Source organism: Typha latifolia, chromosome 15, assembly GCF_019914945.1.
Source record: "Typha latifolia isolate L0001 chromosome 15, TyphaL0001v2, whole genome shotgun sequence".
Lineage (NCBI taxonomy): Eukaryota > Viridiplantae > Streptophyta > Magnoliopsida > Poales > Typhaceae > Typha > Typha latifolia.
This window is the reverse complement of record NC_133100.1, coordinates 8,802,392-8,823,374: the sequence shown is the minus strand read 5'-3', so window position 1 is coordinate 8,823,374 and position 20,983 is coordinate 8,802,392. Positions and strand designations below refer to the sequence as shown.

At 38.7% G+C, this 20,983-nt stretch overlaps 4 protein-coding genes across 5 annotated transcripts; 2 read left to right on the top strand and 2 right to left on the bottom strand.

Annotated features, from left to right (window-relative positions):
• Positions 1-1,328: 1,328 nt before the first annotated feature.
• LOC140801564 (transcription factor E2FA-like) lies at positions 1,329-7,090 on the bottom strand. 2 transcript variants are annotated; one of them, XM_073156727.1, is made up of 14 exons: positions 6,815-7,090; positions 4,432-4,624; positions 4,170-4,229; positions 3,919-4,004; positions 3,751-3,839; positions 3,611-3,665; positions 3,414-3,466; positions 3,279-3,329; positions 3,144-3,192; positions 2,960-3,025; positions 2,790-2,866; positions 2,468-2,699; positions 2,042-2,108; positions 1,329-1,952 (listed from the first exon to the last, which is right to left on the bottom strand). In XM_073156727.1, the coding sequence occupies exons 1-14, from the start codon at positions 6,815-6,817 to the stop codon at positions 1,819-1,821; spliced, it is 1,215 nt and encodes a 404-aa protein (XP_073012828.1). In that variant the 5' UTR covers positions 6,818-7,090; the 3' UTR covers positions 1,329-1,818. The 2 variants fall into 2 exon arrangements, with proteins under 2 accessions (XP_073012828.1, XP_073012827.1); XM_073156726.1 differs by lacking the exon at positions 6,815-7,090 and adding an exon at positions 5,757-6,217.
• Positions 7,091-8,097: 1,007 nt separating this feature from the next.
• On the bottom strand, positions 8,098-9,734 carry LOC140801645 (uncharacterized). The gene is made up of 2 exons (XM_073156860.1): positions 9,600-9,734; positions 8,098-8,619 (listed from the first exon to the last, which is right to left on the bottom strand). The coding sequence occupies exon 2, from the start codon at positions 8,590-8,592 to the stop codon at positions 8,359-8,361; it is 234 nt and encodes a 77-aa protein (XP_073012961.1). The 5' UTR covers positions 8,593-8,619; positions 9,600-9,734; the 3' UTR covers positions 8,098-8,358.
• An 815-nt stretch (positions 9,735-10,549) lies between these two features.
• LOC140801860 (2-Cys peroxiredoxin BAS1, chloroplastic) lies at positions 10,550-14,918 on the top strand. The gene is made up of 7 exons (XM_073157206.1): positions 10,550-10,984; positions 11,088-11,162; positions 12,425-12,506; positions 12,627-12,706; positions 14,027-14,152; positions 14,287-14,400; positions 14,617-14,918. The coding sequence occupies exons 1-7, from the start codon at positions 10,751-10,753 to the stop codon at positions 14,731-14,733; spliced, it is 828 nt and encodes a 275-aa protein (XP_073013307.1). The 5' UTR covers positions 10,550-10,750; the 3' UTR covers positions 14,734-14,918.
• Positions 14,919-16,729: 1,811 nt separating this feature from the next.
• Positions 16,730-20,019, top strand: LOC140801598 (protein SMAX1-LIKE 3-like). Its single transcript, XM_073156776.1, has 3 exons — positions 16,730-18,150; positions 18,327-18,564; positions 18,654-20,019. Exons 1-3 carry the CDS (start codon positions 16,913-16,915, stop codon positions 19,767-19,769), a joined length of 2,592 nt encoding a protein of 863 aa, XP_073012877.1. The 5' UTR covers positions 16,730-16,912; the 3' UTR covers positions 19,770-20,019.
• The last annotated feature ends 964 nt before the right edge of the window (positions 20,020-20,983 follow it).

The following is a 20,983-nucleotide window of genomic DNA, read 5'->3' as shown; positions in this document are numbered from 1 at the left end:
CCTCAATTATTGGATGCTGACTCCTATTAACTTTAATCCATCGTGGCCACTAATTAGCATGTATTAATTAGGGAATTAATTACGCATCCAGGAGAGGATGATCAGGACCGTTGGGGCGTTTCTGGAGGTTGTTGCACGGTTGTGATTAGTTGTAATTAGCGATTAATTAGTGGAGTAAGCAAGGTGCGGCCCAGGAATTAAGGTTAATGTGCCGCGTTTTATGTTTGGATTCGCTGTGCTGTCCATCCTATTCCAATTTGCTACTTTCCATAATTTATTCCACTCTATTTCCTCTGTCTCTCTCTATAGGTGTGTATAAAATAAATTTATTAGTGATAGTCTTAGCACGTGTTTCATAGAGTGCAACAGTGATCACTATGGATAGTATGATCATGAGAGAAATAAATTAATGAACTCCTTAATTTTCTTCATATGCTCTTTTAGCAGTTATATTTGAGAAGATAAATACGAACAATCTGGAGCAGTTGTTGATCATTTGAGAAATAAATGAGGTAGTTTCTTTTTTCTTTTTTTTTTGTCGTTAATTTTTAATCTCCTATCGTTTCGAAAGTCTTAAATCGAATAAACTGGTGGATATCGAAAATGTTAACATCATACCTTTAATTTGAAGTTTCACCACTGTTTTGTGATATTAGCAGCAGAAATATCTTACTCTCTCTCTCTCTCTCTCTCTCTCTCTCTCTCTCTCTCTCTCTCTCTCTCTCTCTCTCTCTCTCTCTCTCTCTCTCTCTCTCTCTCTCGATATGTGGATAAAACCCAACAATATAGATATTACGGAAAGTGCCATCATAATCCAATTTTACTTTAGGAAAGCCTTGTTGTTAAATCTTTACTAAATTGCGAGAATTATTCCAACTATGTTCTACTCGATTTTTTATTCAAAGCTAAAAGAGATACCACACAAAATCGAGAAATTCCTTAAAACGTTCTTAAATGCATTACCAGACTAAATGCAGAGTTGTTGGTCTTAATTTCTGCAACTACAAGTTAGATCTCGACCGTCTGCAAACTTTTCTCCTATGTTCAGATTGAGGCGACGCGGTCAGCAACAATTTTAGTACTCCTTTTTATCTTAGCGTGTTCAATGGCACAACCCTTGACATATCCTTCAAGATGATCATACATACCTCACCAATGTCCTTCAAATGAAAAAAAAAAAACGATAAGAAAAATCATAGTGCAGGTATGCTGTTCTTGTCATTCTTCTGTACATAAAATTGATAATGAGATGTTTAATAATGCAGAAAAGTCTTGCTACCTTTCGTGGCGCTTACAAACTGAGGTGTAAGTAAAGCAAGTCCAGTAAGTAAAAAGAAAGAATTGTAGCTAATTAATGCACTCAGGCTATAAGAGGTCGCCAACATATTGTCCCAGAATGCTTTGACTGTTACAGGAGTTGCACCTTTCATGGTAGGGGGGATCAGTCTAGCTAAATATTGTTTTTTTTAAATGGCGGCTGCTTCTAGATTTACAACTACCTAATTATAAGACTACTTCTTGATAGCTTTGCAGCATACAAAAAAAAAAGATCCAGAATGAGAAGCATCTCAGTTGTATCATGCCTTTTATACGAAACAAGATATGCTACTCCTCTGTACATCTCTAATGTTGGCTACTCTACTCGAAGCACGGAGTTCATGACGCAGCCGGACTTATTGAATATTTAGCTGCTGTTGGCAAACAATGATCATTTGCCACCCAGATGGTTGAGTTTAGAGAAACATGATGCACAAGGAACATCTCCACCAAATGAGGATCAGAGCATGATCTCGAAGTTACTTTTCAAGCATTTAGCCATTATGTCTGACTGGGGTTTGCACCAGGAATGTCAATGGCGCCAGATGGTAAATTTGTTACTTGAGGTGTGCTAACATCACTTACTAGGAAATCCTCAGTGTTGAATCTACCAATCCCATCCCATTGAACTTCCGCTGTGGTTCTAGTCAAGGATTTCCAATCACATAGTACACAATTTGTAAAGAAGGAATAACAAGAGAAATGCCTTTCTTGAAAAGGATACGTGCTGTCTTCCACATGTCAGTAATGCTAACCCCGGCATCTGATAATAGCCAGTAGTCAGCATCAGTCTGCGAAACAAAGAGACCATTTTAATTTTTGACACATGCTCAGCAAATGGATTTGTCAAGAATGGCCTTCCAAGCATGGAGGCCGGCAAAGGACAATTTTCTTATCCTTCCTAATATTTCAACTGATTTAAGACTGATAGTGATGTGGCTATGCAATTCAATAAAGTAAACCTAACAAATTTAGTGAGTCTTTTGTGCATTGCAAATTCTGACTCATTTATCAAAAGAAAACGAGGATGAAAAAGAAAGTTCCTTGCTTATCAGAAGAATTCATAGTTTGCATGATTAGTAAGATGTACTCTATCTGAGAAATAATAGATGCCATCATCAAAATTTGCATTATGGAGCATTAAACTTACATCTATATCTGAAGGAACAATCTTCATCATCCCCCCGCTGAAGTCCTGCGAGGCATTCAGATCTGAGGAAACCCTCTGTGTGTCTTGGAGATTTAGTTCCGCCTCCTTACTTCTGCCCTCTTCTGCAGGTACTACTGCATTAGGGTTCTCAACTGTTTTGGAGGTTGGTGTATGAGCAGGCCTTGGAGGTGTCACGACACCACTCATTTCCTCAAACTTCTCCTCAAATTGACTATAAACATTAAAAAGAAAAGTTGAATAAATTATTCCAGTAGGCAGGGCCAAGTAGACTCTTGAATAGGCATTTGGAAGGACACACTACCTAACGAGGTAAACATCAATTGGACCCATAGTGCTTCTTAGGACAATTCTATATCTCCTCTGGGGAAAGTCACCAGCCTACACATGAATGAAGGACAACAAGCTGATCAGTAAGAAAAAGAAATGCACACGTTGGTTTATTCATTAGTCTTCCTCTGCTGCTTCTCACACCTCATCAGGATCTGGAACTTCCAGTGTAGTACCATGAGGTGCTTTAATTGCAATGAGAGTTTCGTCCTGCAATAAGGGCAAATATTCACTATTCAATATGTATATACACATCTGAACATCTAGTAATTATGTTATTGGAAGTTAATCAAATTTAGCAACATTTTCAGAAGCCTAAAGATTAGACCTGAAAGCAAGGCAATCCCTTAATGTCATCTTCAGTCACATACAGCCACCTGTAAGAACAGATGAGAAAGAGAAACGGTAGTGAGAGACATGGTAACTAACATCAGGTACAGATGCATGCATAAGAGACATTTACTTCTGATTATTTTCATCTTCAGTAAGCTCCCTAAATTTGTCCCGCATTTCACTGCAACAAACTGAAATATGTCAGAGCATATCACAAGGGAAAAAAAAATAATCACAGTTGTTTGACAGTTTGATTAACTAGAACCTTATATGATCATCTAATCCGCGTTCCTGTAAAGTGAGATTTTCAACTTCCGCCTGAAAAAATAGGAGAGAAGAATTTAAGTTCAGCAGTCTCCTTTCAATGCTAAGCAACCACAGGGAAAACAACATAATACTCTCAGATGCAGATAATTCGTAAATACTCCAACTGTACGCTAAAAGTTCATGCATGCGCAATACCTGTAAAATTGAAACATCATCATTAACTTCTCCTGGCCTGGAGTCATCTAATCCCCTGTTATGAGATTGAGTAGTCAAATTTTAGCAGTACAAAGGAGAAACCTAGCAGAATAACAAAGACGTAGAAAGCTAATAATTACTTCCAACGAATTCTGTTCTTGAGTTTCTTTTCTATTAGCCCTATCCCTTCGAGAACATTTGTTATATCATATATCCGTCTCTTCTGAACCTGTATGATTGAAAGCCATCCAATCATTTTACATGAAAAGATCAACATTAAATCTTCATACAAATAATGGTCTGCTAACCTCTAATGTTTCTGCAGCTTTGTTCAAATCAAGAATACCATCATGTGCATGCTTAAGCAAATTGATAAATTTTTTTGTCAAGAGCCCTGAAAACAGGATAACAATGTTTGTCAATAGCATAAGGTGTCAAACCTCCAAACAGCTCTTGAGATCTAAAGCTGCTGGATGTCCGCAAATTTAATTTACAATAGGATTGAAAGTGGTGAAGCCTGTGAGGCATCATGCTAAAGTAAATGCCCCACTGTAATCACCTAGGGAGCTGTCATAGCGGCAGGTCCCAACTGGAGTGAGAGGATTGCTAGAAGGGGAATCTGCAAAGATGGAGATGAAAAAGTAAGTCTACACCCAAAATCAATGTACACTAATACATCTAGAATGAGGAGAAATCAATATAAGATATCTAATGAGAGGTTCAAAGATACTGCGACTGCGCTACAAGATAAATAAATATATATAAACAACTAATGAAAATTAACTTACAATCCAACCACAAGACAGTATAAAAATACTCACTAGCATTGGATATAGGGGTTTGAGGACCAGATTTATTGTGCTTTGCAGCCCTGGACTTGCCATACATTCTACCTCCTTTTCCTGATATTGGTGTAAGCAGAGGGCTTGTAACTGCTTCAGTATATCCTGGGCTAGTAGTCCATTCACTTGATTCAGCAGCTTCATTTTCTTCTTGATCAGCTTTTCGTTTCAACTGCATTGGAAGCAGCACTATTATCAGACTATTGAACAGTATAAAAATCATAACGATTGTAAGGAAAGAGATCAAATTACTAAAACAATAGATGCATCATTCTATCATATGCTAATCATCCTGCAAAATCAAGCAATATATTATTATAGAGCATAAACAATGAACCCATGAACAAATGAGAAAATAGATACTAGTTATGTAAGAGTTTAGTTGCTAAATTTACAGCTTAATGCATTTCAAGAACTAGGATTTAGGTCGCTCTACCATGGAAGAGATTTTGCAGTAAGCCAAAGGGAAAGGTTCTTGTCTACTGGAGTTGGCATGTTCAGTTGTTCCAAAAGGAAATCTTTGAATTACCATGTGAAGCAGAGAGAGGCTAATGATAGTTCCTTTTAGAAAGCAAATTTGAATTACCATGTAACTATTTATTGCTGCACATCCATCTTAGATCAATCCTCAGTCTGCTGAGGTCTAAAACTTCATTGAAGCCATCTAGTTTACCACAAGATGAGTGTAGTTGGAGATAGGGTGGTCTCCGTTTGTCGACAACTAAAGTTGATGTAGAGCTTAGAGATTGATCATGTCATCACAATTTTGTATATCATGACTTCGACAATGAAGAGTACTAAATTTTATGTTGTAACAGTTGCCTCCTTAGTGCAAATACAAACTTCTCAAATTGGAAGTGAGAAAGTAATGACCATTGGGTAAATGGAGACTATGATGTTTCGACAAACTAGAAATAATCTTCAGAAACCATCAAAACTTTGCAATAAGCATTTCTACCAATCTCACTTTTTTCAGAAGACAGCTGAACTAAATCTCGTAAGTACATATAACTTAAGTTAGATAGACCGGCAATTGCAAAGATTAGCTGCTAGAGATATAACTCATGACAAATTCAATGTCCTTAGATCAAACTGAACGTTTCACACACATACCGAACTGACATCACTTTCCAACCAAAACAAATGAGTTCTAAACCAAGCAATAACCTATAAAAACCTTTAATTTCCATAAAATCAGAAAAGGAACACCATCAACAAGTCAATCAGCGCACACAAGCAGACTCAATGTTTACCATCTCAAAGCACAGCAACAAAAAACCAACAAACCTCCCCACGAAACTCACGGGTGTCTTAATAACTAGGGTCTCAGCCATGTCGTCGGCGATCCTCCGGCCATCAGTGACGGAGAACCGGTGGTACTCATCGGTTGCGGCGAACGGCGGCCGGGACGACTGGAACGGAAGGTGCCGCCGCAGCGGCTGCAGGATCTGCCTCGATTGCTGCGCCGATCGGTTCCCAGACATCAAATCCGACTCGATCGACCTCAAAATTCCACGAGAAACCCACCGATCGTGCGATCGGAAACGAAACCCGACGGCGAGATCTCGTCACCGATCCGAACCGATTCGCCTCGGGCTCGGCGCCAGCTCCACGGCGGCGGGAGATCGGAGGCGGGGTTAGGGTTTTGATTTAAGATCTAAAAGGATTTGGTACAGAGAGAGAGAGAGGGTGGAGGGGTTAAAAAAGCGAGAGCAGCAGAACACGAGGGAAGGGAGGGAAATTATGGTTCGGACTTCGGATAGCTATGGAGGGAAGAGGCGGGGTTGCCGATTTATCAAAATTATCAAAAAAGCCCAAAACAAATTATAAATTTGCCACGTCCCCTCCCCTGTGGTTCTTCTACAAAAACAACTAAGTGTAGAGCGAAGTAGGAAGGTCATGTAAGGCTACCAGAGAGTTCTATCGGTGTATAAGAATCACAGTTTTCTGGGAGAGAGAGAGAGAGAGAGAGAGAGAGTCATGTAATTCGTGACCTACATTTAGGGGATGTAAAGGAGCCTTAGCTAGAGTCGAGCTGGGTTAGTTTGAGAGGTTTTTTTTTTTTTTTTTTTTTTTTTTTTTTTTCTGGCTCAAGTTCAAGTTAAGCTGGAAAAGTATAGCTGGCATGAGGCTCGATAGCTTGTGGGTCGATGAAGAATATGATTTGTGGGTTTTATTTTCTTTCAAATAGTAGAATTTTCAACTATTTCTGCTCGTGCTTCTACCCGCAGAATTTTACAACATAAAATTTGAAATTTGAATACTTTGAATGAAACCAACATAATTTTGTCCACAATCAAACAAGAAAAATAACCTAAAACCTTTTAGTGTCCAATTAAGGAAGGCAAAATAGATAAAATACCATGTAGTAGGAATTTGGAGCTTGGAGGCTGATGGGCACTGGGAGATGACTGATCGTAGCTTAGAGATGGCTGATGAAGCTTGAAAATGGTCAGTGGAAGCTTAGAATTGGTCGATTGGAGCTTGTAGACCAAGACTACCAAATACCATTTCGGTGGTGATGGCCAATAAGGTTTGGGAAGACAAGGTTGGAGACCTGGAGGTGGGTTTAGGAAGACGAAGGTTAGAGACTTGGAGAATGATTTTTTTTTTTCTCTTATATAAATCATACAAACAATTAGATTTGTTCTAAACCTTTTATATATATATATATCATATGAGTCTAATTGAGCTGAGCTTGAACGAACTAGCGCTAGCTCAAAGCCCGCGAGCCTCACAAGCTCACAAGTTTTTTTGATAATCCTACCTTAAATAAGCAGAGAAGATCTACATGCTCTTGGATTGCCATAGCCTCACGATTCTTAATGGGAGACTAGAAGTCCTAACTCACTGTGAGGTTTGACAAACATTATATTTGAGTTTGTGCTGCGTGATTGCACCATGTCAATTTAAGTTAGTGATCAGGAGACATACCGTGAAATTACCCCTATGAATGGATTCACTGAACGGTATCAAATAGGCAACAATATTCAAGCACTAAAATGTACCGAATTATAAAATAAAATATCCCACATTTTATTTTTAACTCTGCCATTTGAAAATTTTCAATACATAAAATACTCTTTATTTATCTAAAAAATCTTTTTCAAGTGTATTAAAATTATTTTGCATCTATAGTTAATTTAACTATCTATACAGGAACTAGTCGTTATGAGAACTAATGTGAAAGTGCTTTTAAGATATTTTAAGAAAAATATAGAAATAAATATACATGTAGTTTGTAAAACTGTAATGATAATAAATCAATTTCCCAAAAATATAACTACAATAAACCAAACTATTGAAACTTTCATGCCAGGTAACTCAAAGAAATAACCGCAGTGACTGAGGTCTCATAATACCCCATTTGCTCTGCTTGTATCTCACTAACAGTTACAAAGGTAACAGAGAGATAAACTCTCTGGATCAGTCCAAGTTTCTATCTATAATTGTATGTCCACCTTTGGTTGCAAGCATTCACATATCACATCAGATTCGGACTACCAGCAACATCTCATTGTACACCTTAGTGTGCTATGATGATGGAAGCCATTATTCCTCTGTCAAGTTCCCTCAACAGCTTCATTGTGGGGCTGCTAGTGTCAACCAAGCATGTCCTTTCACATTTCATTCTAATCAAGCTGGTAAGAGAATGACCAAATTCTGAGCATACCAACAAAACTGTGATATAATTCCACAAACAGAAGAAAAAAAGGATAGGACACCAATGATTTTACAACTTCTGCTATCGATTGAGAAAGATATGATAATCTCTCCTCATCATATAATAACTTTTAGAAGGAGCTTGTTAATTGATATATGCAACAATGATACTCCACTTACTAAGCTAAGATGTCTGCTTAGGGTTCACAAAATTAAAGAGCAACAAAGAAAAAAAAATGATATCTACTTGACCAAGTGAGCTAGATCAGGATCATCCATGTCCAAATCGAGCAAACCATATAGCCGCATGCACTCAATGTAATGGTCAGGTGGCTTTATAGCTCGAGGATTCCTCGGAGTGAAAGCATGCAATCTTTGGACATCACGAGCAAGCCATCTAACAAAAGCTTGGTCCAATGGAGGCATAGCCCTCACCAAGATTTCTTCTCGCTTCTGCTTTGCAGGTTTATTCCCCATCACAACTACTCTGCCGTGGTATCAGGTCTGGAAAGAAAAGATCGGCATTGAATTAAAGAGTACATAGCAATGACAGGACAAAAGGATTAGTTTCAAAAAATTTCCACATGAAACAACATTACCGACATTGCTGTTTCTATATGAATGGAACAGCATGAACAGAGGCAGCTTGAGAGTTTGATATACATTTACTAACGTTGACCATATGACAACAGATGATGAGATTTGTGCTATTATATTTTGGCAATTAAGTTGCAAAACCTTGTAGTAAACCAAACAGAATGATCTGCTCTCCAAGATTGCTACTAATCATATCGACCAAGTAAATAACTGCTTACTCCATTCCATGAGTCTATTTACTCCCTTCCCATAGTGCACATTTCCTAGAAATGTATTACTCAGAAATAGCTTCTCAAATATCTCTTAATCAAGTATTAGTTGGTCACTCTGGTGAGTGAAGTATTAGTGTGTCTATGTTTCACATCACCACACATCAGTATGCTAGCTCCCCAGCAAAAATATTTTTTAAGTCCCATGATTTAAGGTTTCACCTGAGACGAAAATTAACTTCTATAACTCCAAATTTACCCTAGATATTATCATAAGAATGCTCTGTCTATTATAAAATACAGTGGTATACTACCAACATTACTTCCAAATTTAACCTTTCCCATTGGCACAATAAGCACGCAATCCAAACCCAGAACCTATAATTGCTTCTATGTCATCAAAACAAAAAAGGGGCTTTTTCCCATATAACCACAAATACAAGCAGAACATCTGCGATCATGTACTAAAATTCATAACATCTCAACGAAAACTTCAATTAACCCATATCCCCCAACAATCATCAATCTAAGCTTTATGCGCAATTCCCAACTTTCGAAGAAGTAAACAAAAAGAAATCCTCAAATCATGATCTCGATATCGAGGTATGTAATGGTACGCACAAGAGAAGTAGAAAAAGTATAAGAAGAATAAGAATCAGTATAGGAAGAAGAGGAGACCTTTATTATCGGCGCTATCGGTTCCGGTGCGCTTCCGAGGAACGGCTGTCTCCGAAGAAGGGGAGGTGGATAAGAAACTATCGAATATTATGTGGTTATTCGATCGGCTCGTGCCAAGTGGAGCTCCGGGAGAATCGGACGGCTGAGCCTACATCTCGGATTGATATTTGAGGCAAAGCTAGACCAACCATTGTTCGAATCGGTTCTAATTGACCATCTGATGCTTATTAGTGCATTTAATATTTTAATTATATTAAAAATATATAAATACTATGTGAAATTTGAACGAATTGATAGGTTCTCAATATTAGCCTCGAGTTTTTAAGATTTTATCTTTTTGTCAGAAACACATGAGAATTATCCTAATCATTCACTAAAATTTATTTATATTATAGAGTACTACACTTAAATGTACAATATTAATTTATATTTGTAACTATATATAAAACAAGCCAATGAGATGCTTCATTTTTTTTCAAAATATTTGATTGAATAAATAGCAAATTAACAATATAAATAATCACAAGAGAGAGATAAATTTACCGTTTCTTTTTTTTAAAGAAAAAATAAATTTTTTATAAATTAGTGTTACAAAAACTTTATTAGAACGGGAGACTAAAATAGACATGAGATCAGAAAAAAAAATCTACATCCCAAGTACAACCCATTTTAACGAGACAATCAGCAATATAATTGGTCCCGCGATAGATGTGATTAATTATATAATTATGGTAATTGCTAGTATCCAGATGGATTCAATTAATATTTTTTAAATTATTTGAAACATGCCTCTCCCTCTATACTGAGCTAATAAAATTCATAACAAAATTTCAAAAAGTATTAATCGAAATAAAACTATAATATACTTAATTTATATATTTGAAGTACTTGATACCCCAAATGTCTTACATTGCGAAAATAAAAGAATAATTTTTTTTTCGGAAGAGGCTAAGAAATAATTGCGGTGAAATTATCCAGTTCCAGCGGAACAACAAAATAGCAGTTTTTGCCCGGATGGCGCTCCGGGCTATCTGTGGCACGGGTTTCCCCTCTTAAAACCCCAATCCCGCAAACGCCCTTATCCCCTCCTCTTATCCACAGCTGTGACTAGCGAAGCGAGCGAGAGTGAGAAGAGCTCCGTTGTCATCGCCATGGCTTGCTCCGTTCCTTCCATCGTCTCCTCCTCGAACCCTAGACTCTCCTTCTCCTCCAAGTCCTCGTCTCCCATGGCCTGCTTCTTTCCCGCACCCTCGCCTCTAGTCAAAACCCTAGCCATTCCGAGGAGTTTCCATGACTTGAGGAGGGGGTTCCAGCCCGCCTCTTCCGGGGTCGTTTCCAGTATCAGATCCGGGAAGAGGAGCTTCGTCGTGAAGGCTTCGAGCGAGGTCGCGCTCCTCAACTCCATGGATTTTGCTCATCCACTTGTGTGATGCTTAACGTGCTAAGTTTTCTTTTCTTTTTTGCTGACTGATTGAGTGATTGTTGCAGAGCGATCTGCCATTGGTGGGCAATGTGGCACCGGATTTCGAGGCAGAAGCAGTTTTTGATCAAGAATTTATTAAGGTATAGCAATGAAAAAGAATTTGGTTTGATCTTTTCTGATCTGTATTCGCTTCATGCTTTCTATAGGCTATGATCATGATAAAGATGTGATCTCTATACTAGTCACCTTTACTTTACATGCTATTGCCGAATTGATGGAAGCTGAGAGTTTATATGATATCAAGAAGATTGTTCTTGTAATTTTGTCTCCTCATTAGTTTGCGTCCTTTCTATCTAAGTAGTAGAATCAAGAGAAACAAACTATTATCTTGGGGATGAATGTCAAGGCTCATGAGTTACAGTTAATCATGAGGGCGATCCTCCTTTTATAGACTGAATCATTGTAGTTGCTTTGAAGTAAGTTTCACATCTGTTGGAGTGGTATCAGGTGTAATGTGGGTTTCCTGAGATTTTTACTTATCTAACTTTGCTTCTTGCGATAAAATTAATCCATGACAATTTTGAAATGTCCATACAGAATATCTCCAAATTCCAAAATTATAGTTTTCAGTTTTTATTATCTTTTCTGATGTTATTTCAGTACTATATATTTTATTTTTAATATTTAGATTTAGCCCTATGAACAGCCATTTAACTCTTTTTTTTTCCCTTATTCACTTTGACCTGCACATATTCTTAACAGAGATTCCTCCATATCATCACTATTATGGTATTACATAACCTGAATTTTACTGGCTTACATTACAATAGTCTACTCAGCAGCACAAAATTCCCCATGCCACACATTAAAAATGGTTTAGCTGATTTCTGAGTTTTGACCTGTACCTAATTACCTACCTCACTGCACTAATGCCTCTCTTGATGTAAATGTGCACATTAGCTCTGGACTTTTTGTAAGCTTTAATCTCTTTGTTTTGTTGGCCCTTCATCCGTATTATGAAGTGGTAGGTCATATGTGCTTTATACTTCCTAAGGATAAAATCCATGTTCAAGTTTTTGAACTGTAGTCTGCTTTGCGGTGAATGTTTTCCACTTGGCAGCAACTGAAATCAGTTCGCCAGCCAGTTTCTTTGTTCTGCGCAAAGGGAGTGAATCCTTTATGAAGCTGAATGGCCAGAAAGTGTGTTCAAGGTTGTTTAGGAAGAGGCTAAAAATGGAAAGAATGAGCTTCCTTGCCGATCCTGATCAACATACTACTGTTTGATATCTTGTAAAGTTTTATGTGGCTTATGATGTCAAACATATCATGTTTGTAAGCAATTGATGATAGGAATTCATTTCCTAATTTAGTACTCATTCTGATATTTGTCCTATTATTACAGGTCAAACTATCTGATTATATTGGTAAGAAGTATGTCATTCTGTTCTTTTATCCACTGGACTTCACCTTTGTTTGTCCAACTGGTAAATTCCAGCTCTTGACTTATTGATAAAAATTTAGATAGAAGAATTAATTTGAAAAATGACAAGTTGAATGGAAGAAGAAAGGGTACATAATATTTCTGTTACTATGTTTTGCTGCAGAGATAACTGCTTTCAGCGACCGGCATTCGGAATTTGAGAAGCTGAATACAGAAATATTGGGTGTCTCCATTGACAGTGTGGTAAATGTTCTGTTCCATAGCAGAGTTGTTATCTTTTCTTTTCTGCCCTCTTTAAATAAAATATTTGCAACGATGAGCTTATTTCTGCTGGGCCGTACCTATCAGCATTAACCTATTGGTCCTTGGAATTTATGTTCACAATCTTACAAATGAAAACAACTTAATATATGATATACTTGGCTTCTTAATTTATGTTTTACTATTTTTATTCCTACCTCTGGAGAATTGCCATTCTATTGTTCCTGAACACTAATTCATTACCCTGTAATTAGTTCACTGTTTTGGTTCCTAATCTGCTGGGTTTCAAGAAAAGAATTAGTTTCCAGTAGAAATGCTTAGAAAATGGAAGAGGTAATTTCCAACACTGTTGAATATCCTTTTGTTGTAAATCAATGTTAGATTAAAAGAATCACATTCTTCTTTGAATCTATATTCGTCAGTTGCCATTGTTCTTTTTGATTGAATTCTATCAAGGACCACTTGTGAATCTCTAGTTCTGACTTCTGAGATGTGACTGCTCGCAGGACTCTTATACTCTGATCCTGTTTTTTTTTCTTAAATCTATCCCGCCTGTATAATCTCTGCCACTGCCAGAATCCTCACACTCCAAATCACACATGCATGAAATGGAGAATGTAGTCTGATAAACTTGACATCTTCAGTTTATGCCTCGTGATTCATAAAAGAAACATGGTCTGATAAACTTGACATCTTCAGTTTATGCCTCGTGATTCATAAAAGAAACTGGGATGATTGCCACTACAGCTCAAGTCGGTTAAGACTTGCAATTTTCCCATGGTCTTTGCACGGGTTAGAGTCAGTCATAAATCAATAAGATTTTCTGTATTGGGACTTGGGAGACCATGGATTGGCTATTTAGATATTTCAGGATGCCAGATTCTTCTGCAATAATCGAATAGCAATTTCAATTATGACAAAAAATTCTCAAAATTGTAATGCTCGCCGTTCTGCTAAGTGATTATGAGATTAAATTATGGAAACAACCTCTTTACTGATGAAATTTAGGCTGCATACATTTTGCACTCATAGAACCTGCCTTAGTTGGAGCCTTGTGCACTTGCATGTCTCTTTCTATATAACTGAATTACACAATTACTCTCCAACAATTGTTGATGTTAGCATGTTCACAAAAGCTTCACTTCTGATCTTTTGGGCGCTTTATTAAATATGATGCAATCTATTGCCAAGTTTTTCTGTTGAATTACATACTAACATTTATATTTTGGATATCTGATTTGTTGATTTGTGTCTTGTAATTTATTCTCAGTTTTGCTTCACTGTGGCCATTCTTCTTTGTAGTTTTCCCATCTTGCATGGGTACAAACTGATAGGAAGTCAGGAGGTCTTGGAGATCTGAAATATCCATTAATTTCTGATGTTACTAAATCAATTTCAAAATCTTATGGGGTGTTGATCCCCGATCAGGTATTATTTTGTTTGTTCCTAAGCAGTATTTGTTATCAACACTCTGATGATGTGAATCCTACTATTAGCTTGACATGACCCTTTTAATAAGTAATTCTGGTTTATAATATCCTTAACCCTGCATGATCTGACAGGGTATTGCATTGCGAGGATTATTTATCATCGACAAGGAAGGAGTTATTCAGCACTCTACCATTAATAATCTTGCTATTGGTCGTAGTGTAGATGAAACCATGAGAACCCTTCAGGTAAAACAATAGGAACTCAATTATTTTTTAGTTATTTGCATTATCTGATGGTTTTCTAAGTAAATGATGAGCTGTGTCTTCAAGTTTCTGGAATAAGATGTTTCAACTTGGAGTTTGTAATTCGGTAGTTATTCATTGCAGTGTATTACAACTAGTTGGCTAGGTAATCTGTATCCTCTGAACTTTGTCCTTTCTGCTCTATTCCTGTTCTTATAGGCATTGCAATACGTCCAAGAGAACCCAGATGAGGTTTGCCCTGCAGGATGGAAACCTGGGGAGAAGTCCATGAAGCCAGACCCCAAGCTTAGCAAGGACTACTTCGCTGCTATTTAATAGTCAGGATCATTGTGACTATCGCCTAGTCTTTTGCTGTTTGTAAGAGGTAAAGAGAAAATTTAGCCCGTGTTGTGTGCGATCCTCTTTATATATTTAGCAAACATGTATCAGTATCAAGAAATTTTCATTTGCCACATTTTTGGGGAATAAAAGGGCGAGGGATTACCACTCTTTGGCCGGAATTCTGCAGGCATATATCCTCTTCGACTCCTGTTTCCATACTTGTACTCTTTACTTGGTAAATTGCTCTTGTTTTCTCATTCTATAGAAGTTGTGGCCTGAAATTTAGGAATTTGATGGTTGCATCCATTTCAAGATGTTTATGTGTACAGCCGAAGAGATCCAGAGGTGCTGTTATCAAAATGAGGGGAGCTTTTCTGGCAGATAATGCCATGTAAGTGCTTTTCAACGTGCCTTCCTGAGAGACTCTCACTTTAGGTTAGAAAAAGAGGAGAAGATAGCGAGCTTAGAAAAAAGCAAATAAAAAGAACAAAACATCGCCAGGTGTAGCCAATCTCTAAACCGTTAAAATTGGGGAAAGGAGGCAATGCTCTAGATTTTTTTTTTCTTTTATCGCATTCCTTTAACTGCTTCTTTATTTTATTTTTCCCTTCAAGCTCTCCTTTTGTAGTATCGCAAGGTACTTTTCCCTTGCTAATTATTAGACTTGTCCTTCGTATATCTTTTGGACCATATGTGACCAAAGCTTTTGACTGTGGCCTGGTCAGCTAGACTAATTTGAAAGGAGGAGGCCCCTGTAGTTAAGGGTACCTCCTGTTTCAAGCTTTAGGGAGAAGAATAACACTTTGAAGGATGAAAGTAGTTTCATTAATCTGATCATATGAAAAGCTAGGAATAATTTGACACTGGATCTGGCATCTTTCGCATTGCCATCGTTCAAATTTTTGTTATGGGTCTTCTGTTGGTGTATAATTTTATATCCTTTTCTTCTCTTCTCGTGCCACCTTTTTTTTTCTGGATGCCAAGCTGGTTGCTAATGATATGGTCTATAATAATGCGTTCTATTATCATTGAGGAATGAAAGAAAGATCTCTCGGAAGTTGTGTTGAGGTACTGTGTATGCTTATTTTTATTTTCCTATATAAGAGAAGGTGGAGAGCTCTATTTTCAATGCATCCTTCAAAATTTGTGGTTGTATTAATATACCTAACGTGAGGAATTTACTGAAATAGTTTTTCTCAACAAAATCTTATGCAGAGTGCTTGTCTTTTTGATATCTTATCTGTGATTTCACATCCACCTTGGAACTCGACCTGTTTTTATTCTCTTTTATCTCTTACCTTTTATTGATGCAGGGAATGCCCAAAAGCCATTTGTGTTTGCCACAAACACACCCACAACTCCACAGAGAGAGAGAGAGAGAGAGAGAGAGAGAGAGAGAGAGAGAGAGAGAGAGATGGATCACTTTATTCCTTATACTTTGAGTCTGAGAGGAAAGAAACCGTACACAGTTCCCGATTCTCCCAGAGCAGACCAGACCAAACTCGCCCCCACCTTACAAAAGAGATGTTTGAAAAAAAAAAAAAAAAAAAAAAAAAAAAAAAACTTCCGGTCATTTATAAGTGGGTCCTCATAAAAGATGAACGGTCCCAGACCCACATCAGATCAAGCCAAGCATCAACACTCAAAATTACTAACCATACTTGTCGGGAATAATATTTATTTTCCTTCGTCCCCAACATTTGTATTTCCATCTCGTTAGGTTTAGACAGCGTGTAATTCGTAAATCATAAAAAATACAGGGTTTGAACTGTAATATGCCTTTAGAATTAAGATTATTAGTTCCATAATTACCTGTATGTATCTCCACATGCGTTGCACTTTCCGCTGCAAAAATCGACTTTGGACCCAAAATTTGAAACCCCCCTCCCACCCAAAAAGCAAAGCAAATGACTCTGAAAGAAAGAATAATAATATAAAGCAGATAACCTAACTATAACTATAACTATTTTCCCCCTATACATATATGCTTACTTCCTCCACTACTCACTCTCTCATATTCAGATAGTGACTCACCTACCGAAACTGAGAGAGATTGACCCTCTACCGATATGGAACTCATCAATCCAAATCCATCTCAACCTCTTCTCTGAACCAAAAACCTCTTTAATCTCCAATTCATCGAGAAGAGATCTAAGAAAATAAAAACCACAACATGAGAGCAGGAGGTTGCACAGTGCAACAAGCCCTGACCCCAGAGGCAGCAACCATAGTGAAGCAGGCGGTCAACCTTGCCCGCCGCCGCGGCCATGCGCAAGTCACCCCCCTCCACGTGGCCAACACCATGCTCTGCTCCGCCGCCGGCCTCCTCCGCGCCGCCTGCCTCCAGTCCCATTCCCACCCCCTACAGTGCAAGGCCTTAGAACTCTGCTTCAACGTCGCCCTCAATCGTCTCCCTGCCTCGTCCTCCGCCGGCCCGATGCTCGGGCCTCACCACCACCACCACCACCATCACCACCCCCCTTCCCTCTCCAACGCCCTCGTCGCCGCGTTCAAGCGTGCGCAGGCCCACCAGCGGCGTGGATCCATCGAGAGCCAGCAGCAGCCGCTGCTCGCCGTCAAGATCGAGCTCGAGCAGCTCATCATATCCATCCTCGACGACCCAAGTGTGAGTAGAGTCATGAGGGAGGCTGGCTTCTCGAGTACTCAAGTGAAGAGCAATGTCGAACAGGCTGTCTCATTAGAGATATGTGGAACAACCACCACCACCACCACCACCACCACCACCACTCCTCCTCCTCCTCCTCCTCCTAACCCTAATTCCATCAAGCCCAAGGAGGTGATCATGAACAAACCTAGGCCTCCTTTGGATCATGTGAGGAGTGAGGATATCACGAGTGTGATGGACTGCTTGGTGAGTAGAAGAAAGAGGAGCTTTGTAGTTGTAGGTGAGTGCTTGGAAGCCAGTGAGGGAGTTGTTAGAGTAGTGATGGATAGAGTATGCAACGGCGAGGGATCACATGAGAGTCTAAGAAACTTGCAGTTCATACCACTTCCCATCTCTTCCTTTAGGAACATGACAAGGGAGGAGGTGGATCACAAGGTCGGAGAGCTGAGGTGCCTGGTGAAGACTAGCTGCTCCATGGGGAGGGGAGCAGTGTTGGTATTGGAGGATCTCAACTGGGTTGCTGAGTTCTGGGCTGGTGATCATCTGGAGAAGCAAAGAGGTTATAGCTACTACTGCCCTGTGGAGCATGTAATCATGGAGGTGAGGAGCTTGCTTTATTGTGGTGGACTACTTCTTGGAGGGGAGAGGCTTTGTCTCATGGGGTTTGCTACTTACCAGACCTACATGGGATGCAGGGTTGGAAACCCTTCATTGGAAGCTCTCTGGGGTCTTCAGACTCTCACAATTCCTGCAGGTGCCTTGGAGTTGAGCCTTAACTGTGACAGGTATAATTAAATTGTAATCTCCACATTAGTAGTTGATCATGTTATATATAAAATCTCTCTCTCTCTCTCTCTCTCTACTCTTATTTTTCCTTTTTCTTCAATGGCCTTTTCTTATGTATTTGATTTCATATTGACATCGGATTCATTAGGATAAAGTGTCTTCTTTCTTCTTCCAGTGATTCACAAAGCCAGATGATGGGAAAAAGGAGTGGCAATGGAGCTAGTTGGTCTTTCATAGAAGGTGGAGTAGTAGAGAATACTCAGCTCACCTGCTGTGCTGAATGTTCCATCAAGTTCGACGCCGAGGCTCGAAGCCTACCGAGCAATTCTTTCAGCAACCGCAGCTCCATCTCCTCCTCGAGCCTCCCTTCATGGCTAAGGCAAGACAACCGAAGTGCAAACAGCAATGATCAAGTAATTCTCAACTCACTGTTCATATACATATATTCATATTTAAGTTTTTTTTTAATCTTTCTTTTCCTTCTTCTGTGTCTTGTATATAGGGTTGCCTTCAGCTGAAAGATCTACGCAAGAAGTGGAACTCAATATGCAACACATCCCACCGAAACCAGCATAATTTATCTGAGATGACTCTAAATTTCTCCTCAGTACCTCCATCTTCTTCTATATCTTCCTATTACGATCACTGCTATCCAAGCTTGCACCAGCCTTGGCCACTCCCTCTTGAGCCCAAACACCCATGGAGAGAGCACCATGTCTGGCTCTCGGGGGCCTCCGACGAAATCCATGAACAGAACTCGAGATTCTACTTACGAGACAACGAGCCAAACCCTAACCCTAACCCTAACTCATCTTCCTCAAATGGTTCAATGGATCAGGCGGAGCACTCTCATCCAAAGTTCAAGGAGATCAATGCAGAGAATCTAAAGACCCTTTGCAATGCTCTAGAGAAAAGAGTCGCGTGGCAAAGCGACATCATCCCCGATATCGCGAGCACCATCCTGCAGTGCAGGTCAGGAATGGTGAGGAGGAAGGAGAAGTCGAAGTTGGTTGAGACTAAGGAGGAGACGTGGTTCTTCTTCCAAGGGAATGATACTGATGGCAAAGAGAGGATAGCTAGAGAGCTCGCAAGACTAGTGTTTGGTTCCTACAACAAATGTGCATCCATTAAACTCAGCAACTTCTTGCCTACGAGGTCTGATTCTACCGACGATTTCAGGAATAAGCGGTCGAGGTCCGAGAAAAGCCATAGCTATCTTGAGGAACTCTTCGAAGCTATTTGCGACAACCCGCACCGCGTTTTCTTGTTACAAGACATCGAGCAATTGGATTATTATTCGCAAGTGGGTATCAAGGCGGCGATGGAGAGTGGTGTGGTGCATAACTACAACGGTGATGAAGTTAGTGTTAGTGATGCAATTCTAATCCTGAGCTGCGAAATGTTCGACTCCAGGTCGAGGGCTTGCTCGCCGCCGGCTAAGGAGAGGGTGGAGAGTGAGGAAGAAGAAGGAGGAAGTGATGAGAAGGAGATGGGCTCGTATGCTTGTCTAGATTTGAATCTTTGTGCTGAAGATGACATGGAATGTTCCTCTGATGATGTGGGACTTATAGAAGCAGTCGATCGAGCATTCTTCTTCAGATTGCCTGAGGATTTGTGATGCATGCCTAGCTATGCTAAAAAACAAAAAAGATCAGAAGTTGAGTTCTTGAATTCTGGAATCTTGATGTTTATTTTTTTGTTTTTTTTAAATCTTTTTTTCCTCTTTCATTTGTGTATTATCATGAGATCAGATCAAGGAAAGGCTTGGGGTGGATTAGCTTAATTAAATTTAGGCATGTAGGAAACACATGTAAATTTGCAGTTATTTCATGGAATTGGTCTATAATTGGTTGTGTTTTCTTTCTCTATATTATTTCTCAACACAGTAACATAAATATGATTACATTGAAGGGTGCTGTTTGCAAACAAGACCCAAAATGATGGAGCTTACCATAGAGAAATTAACAAAAGAGAGACATTATTATATCTGCTCCCTAATAGGTGCAACATTTATATGTATATATATATATAGGAGCCATGATAAGGTTTTGAGACATTAAAATTAACAAGATAGGTTCATGTACTAGCAGACACGATCTAGTTATTGTTTGATTGGCGAATACCAACTAAATGATGACATGAGGTATATATAATTAATATATGTTGCTAATAATGAAACCAAAAGAAATATAATGCAATAATAATGCAGGAAAAAAATTTAATAAATTTTTTAATAGAAAAGCGATGATTCATAACTTAGGGTTTGTGCAAAGGAGGAGCCACTTTAGAGGGCAAAAGAGCAATCTTCCTTAAGAAATATCAAAAGCTCACTACTTTTCATGCATGGTGATGCGATTTGAAAAGGAATCCCCTTTCCCTGCTTTAGATTTCATAAACCCAACATTCTCATCTTGGAAAAAGTAGTGGGCTGTGAAAAGCTTAACACAAGATAAAGATAAGCATCTTAGTCTTTGGACCTTAAAGTTGCTGCTTTAGAATCCTAAAAAGATTTTTATCTTCTCTACTCTCTCCTACGCCCCTTCATTAGAGTAATTATTTATCATATCACCCAAGTTTAAGTAACGAATTTGTCGTGTCTAGCCTTGAAAAGATTAAATAAATTGAGCTAATCTATGAAGATTATATGTATATATTTATAAGGGAGAAGGAAATTAAACTAATCACCTCTCACATGCTTATCCATTCTTTCTATAATCCCTACGCTTTATGGTTTTGCCTCTTTCATGTCCTTCCTTTTCCAATCTTAGAAAAGAGGTCTTCACCCTATGAAACTTTCCTCTCTTAATTTCTCAGTGCTTTTGTTGCTATAAT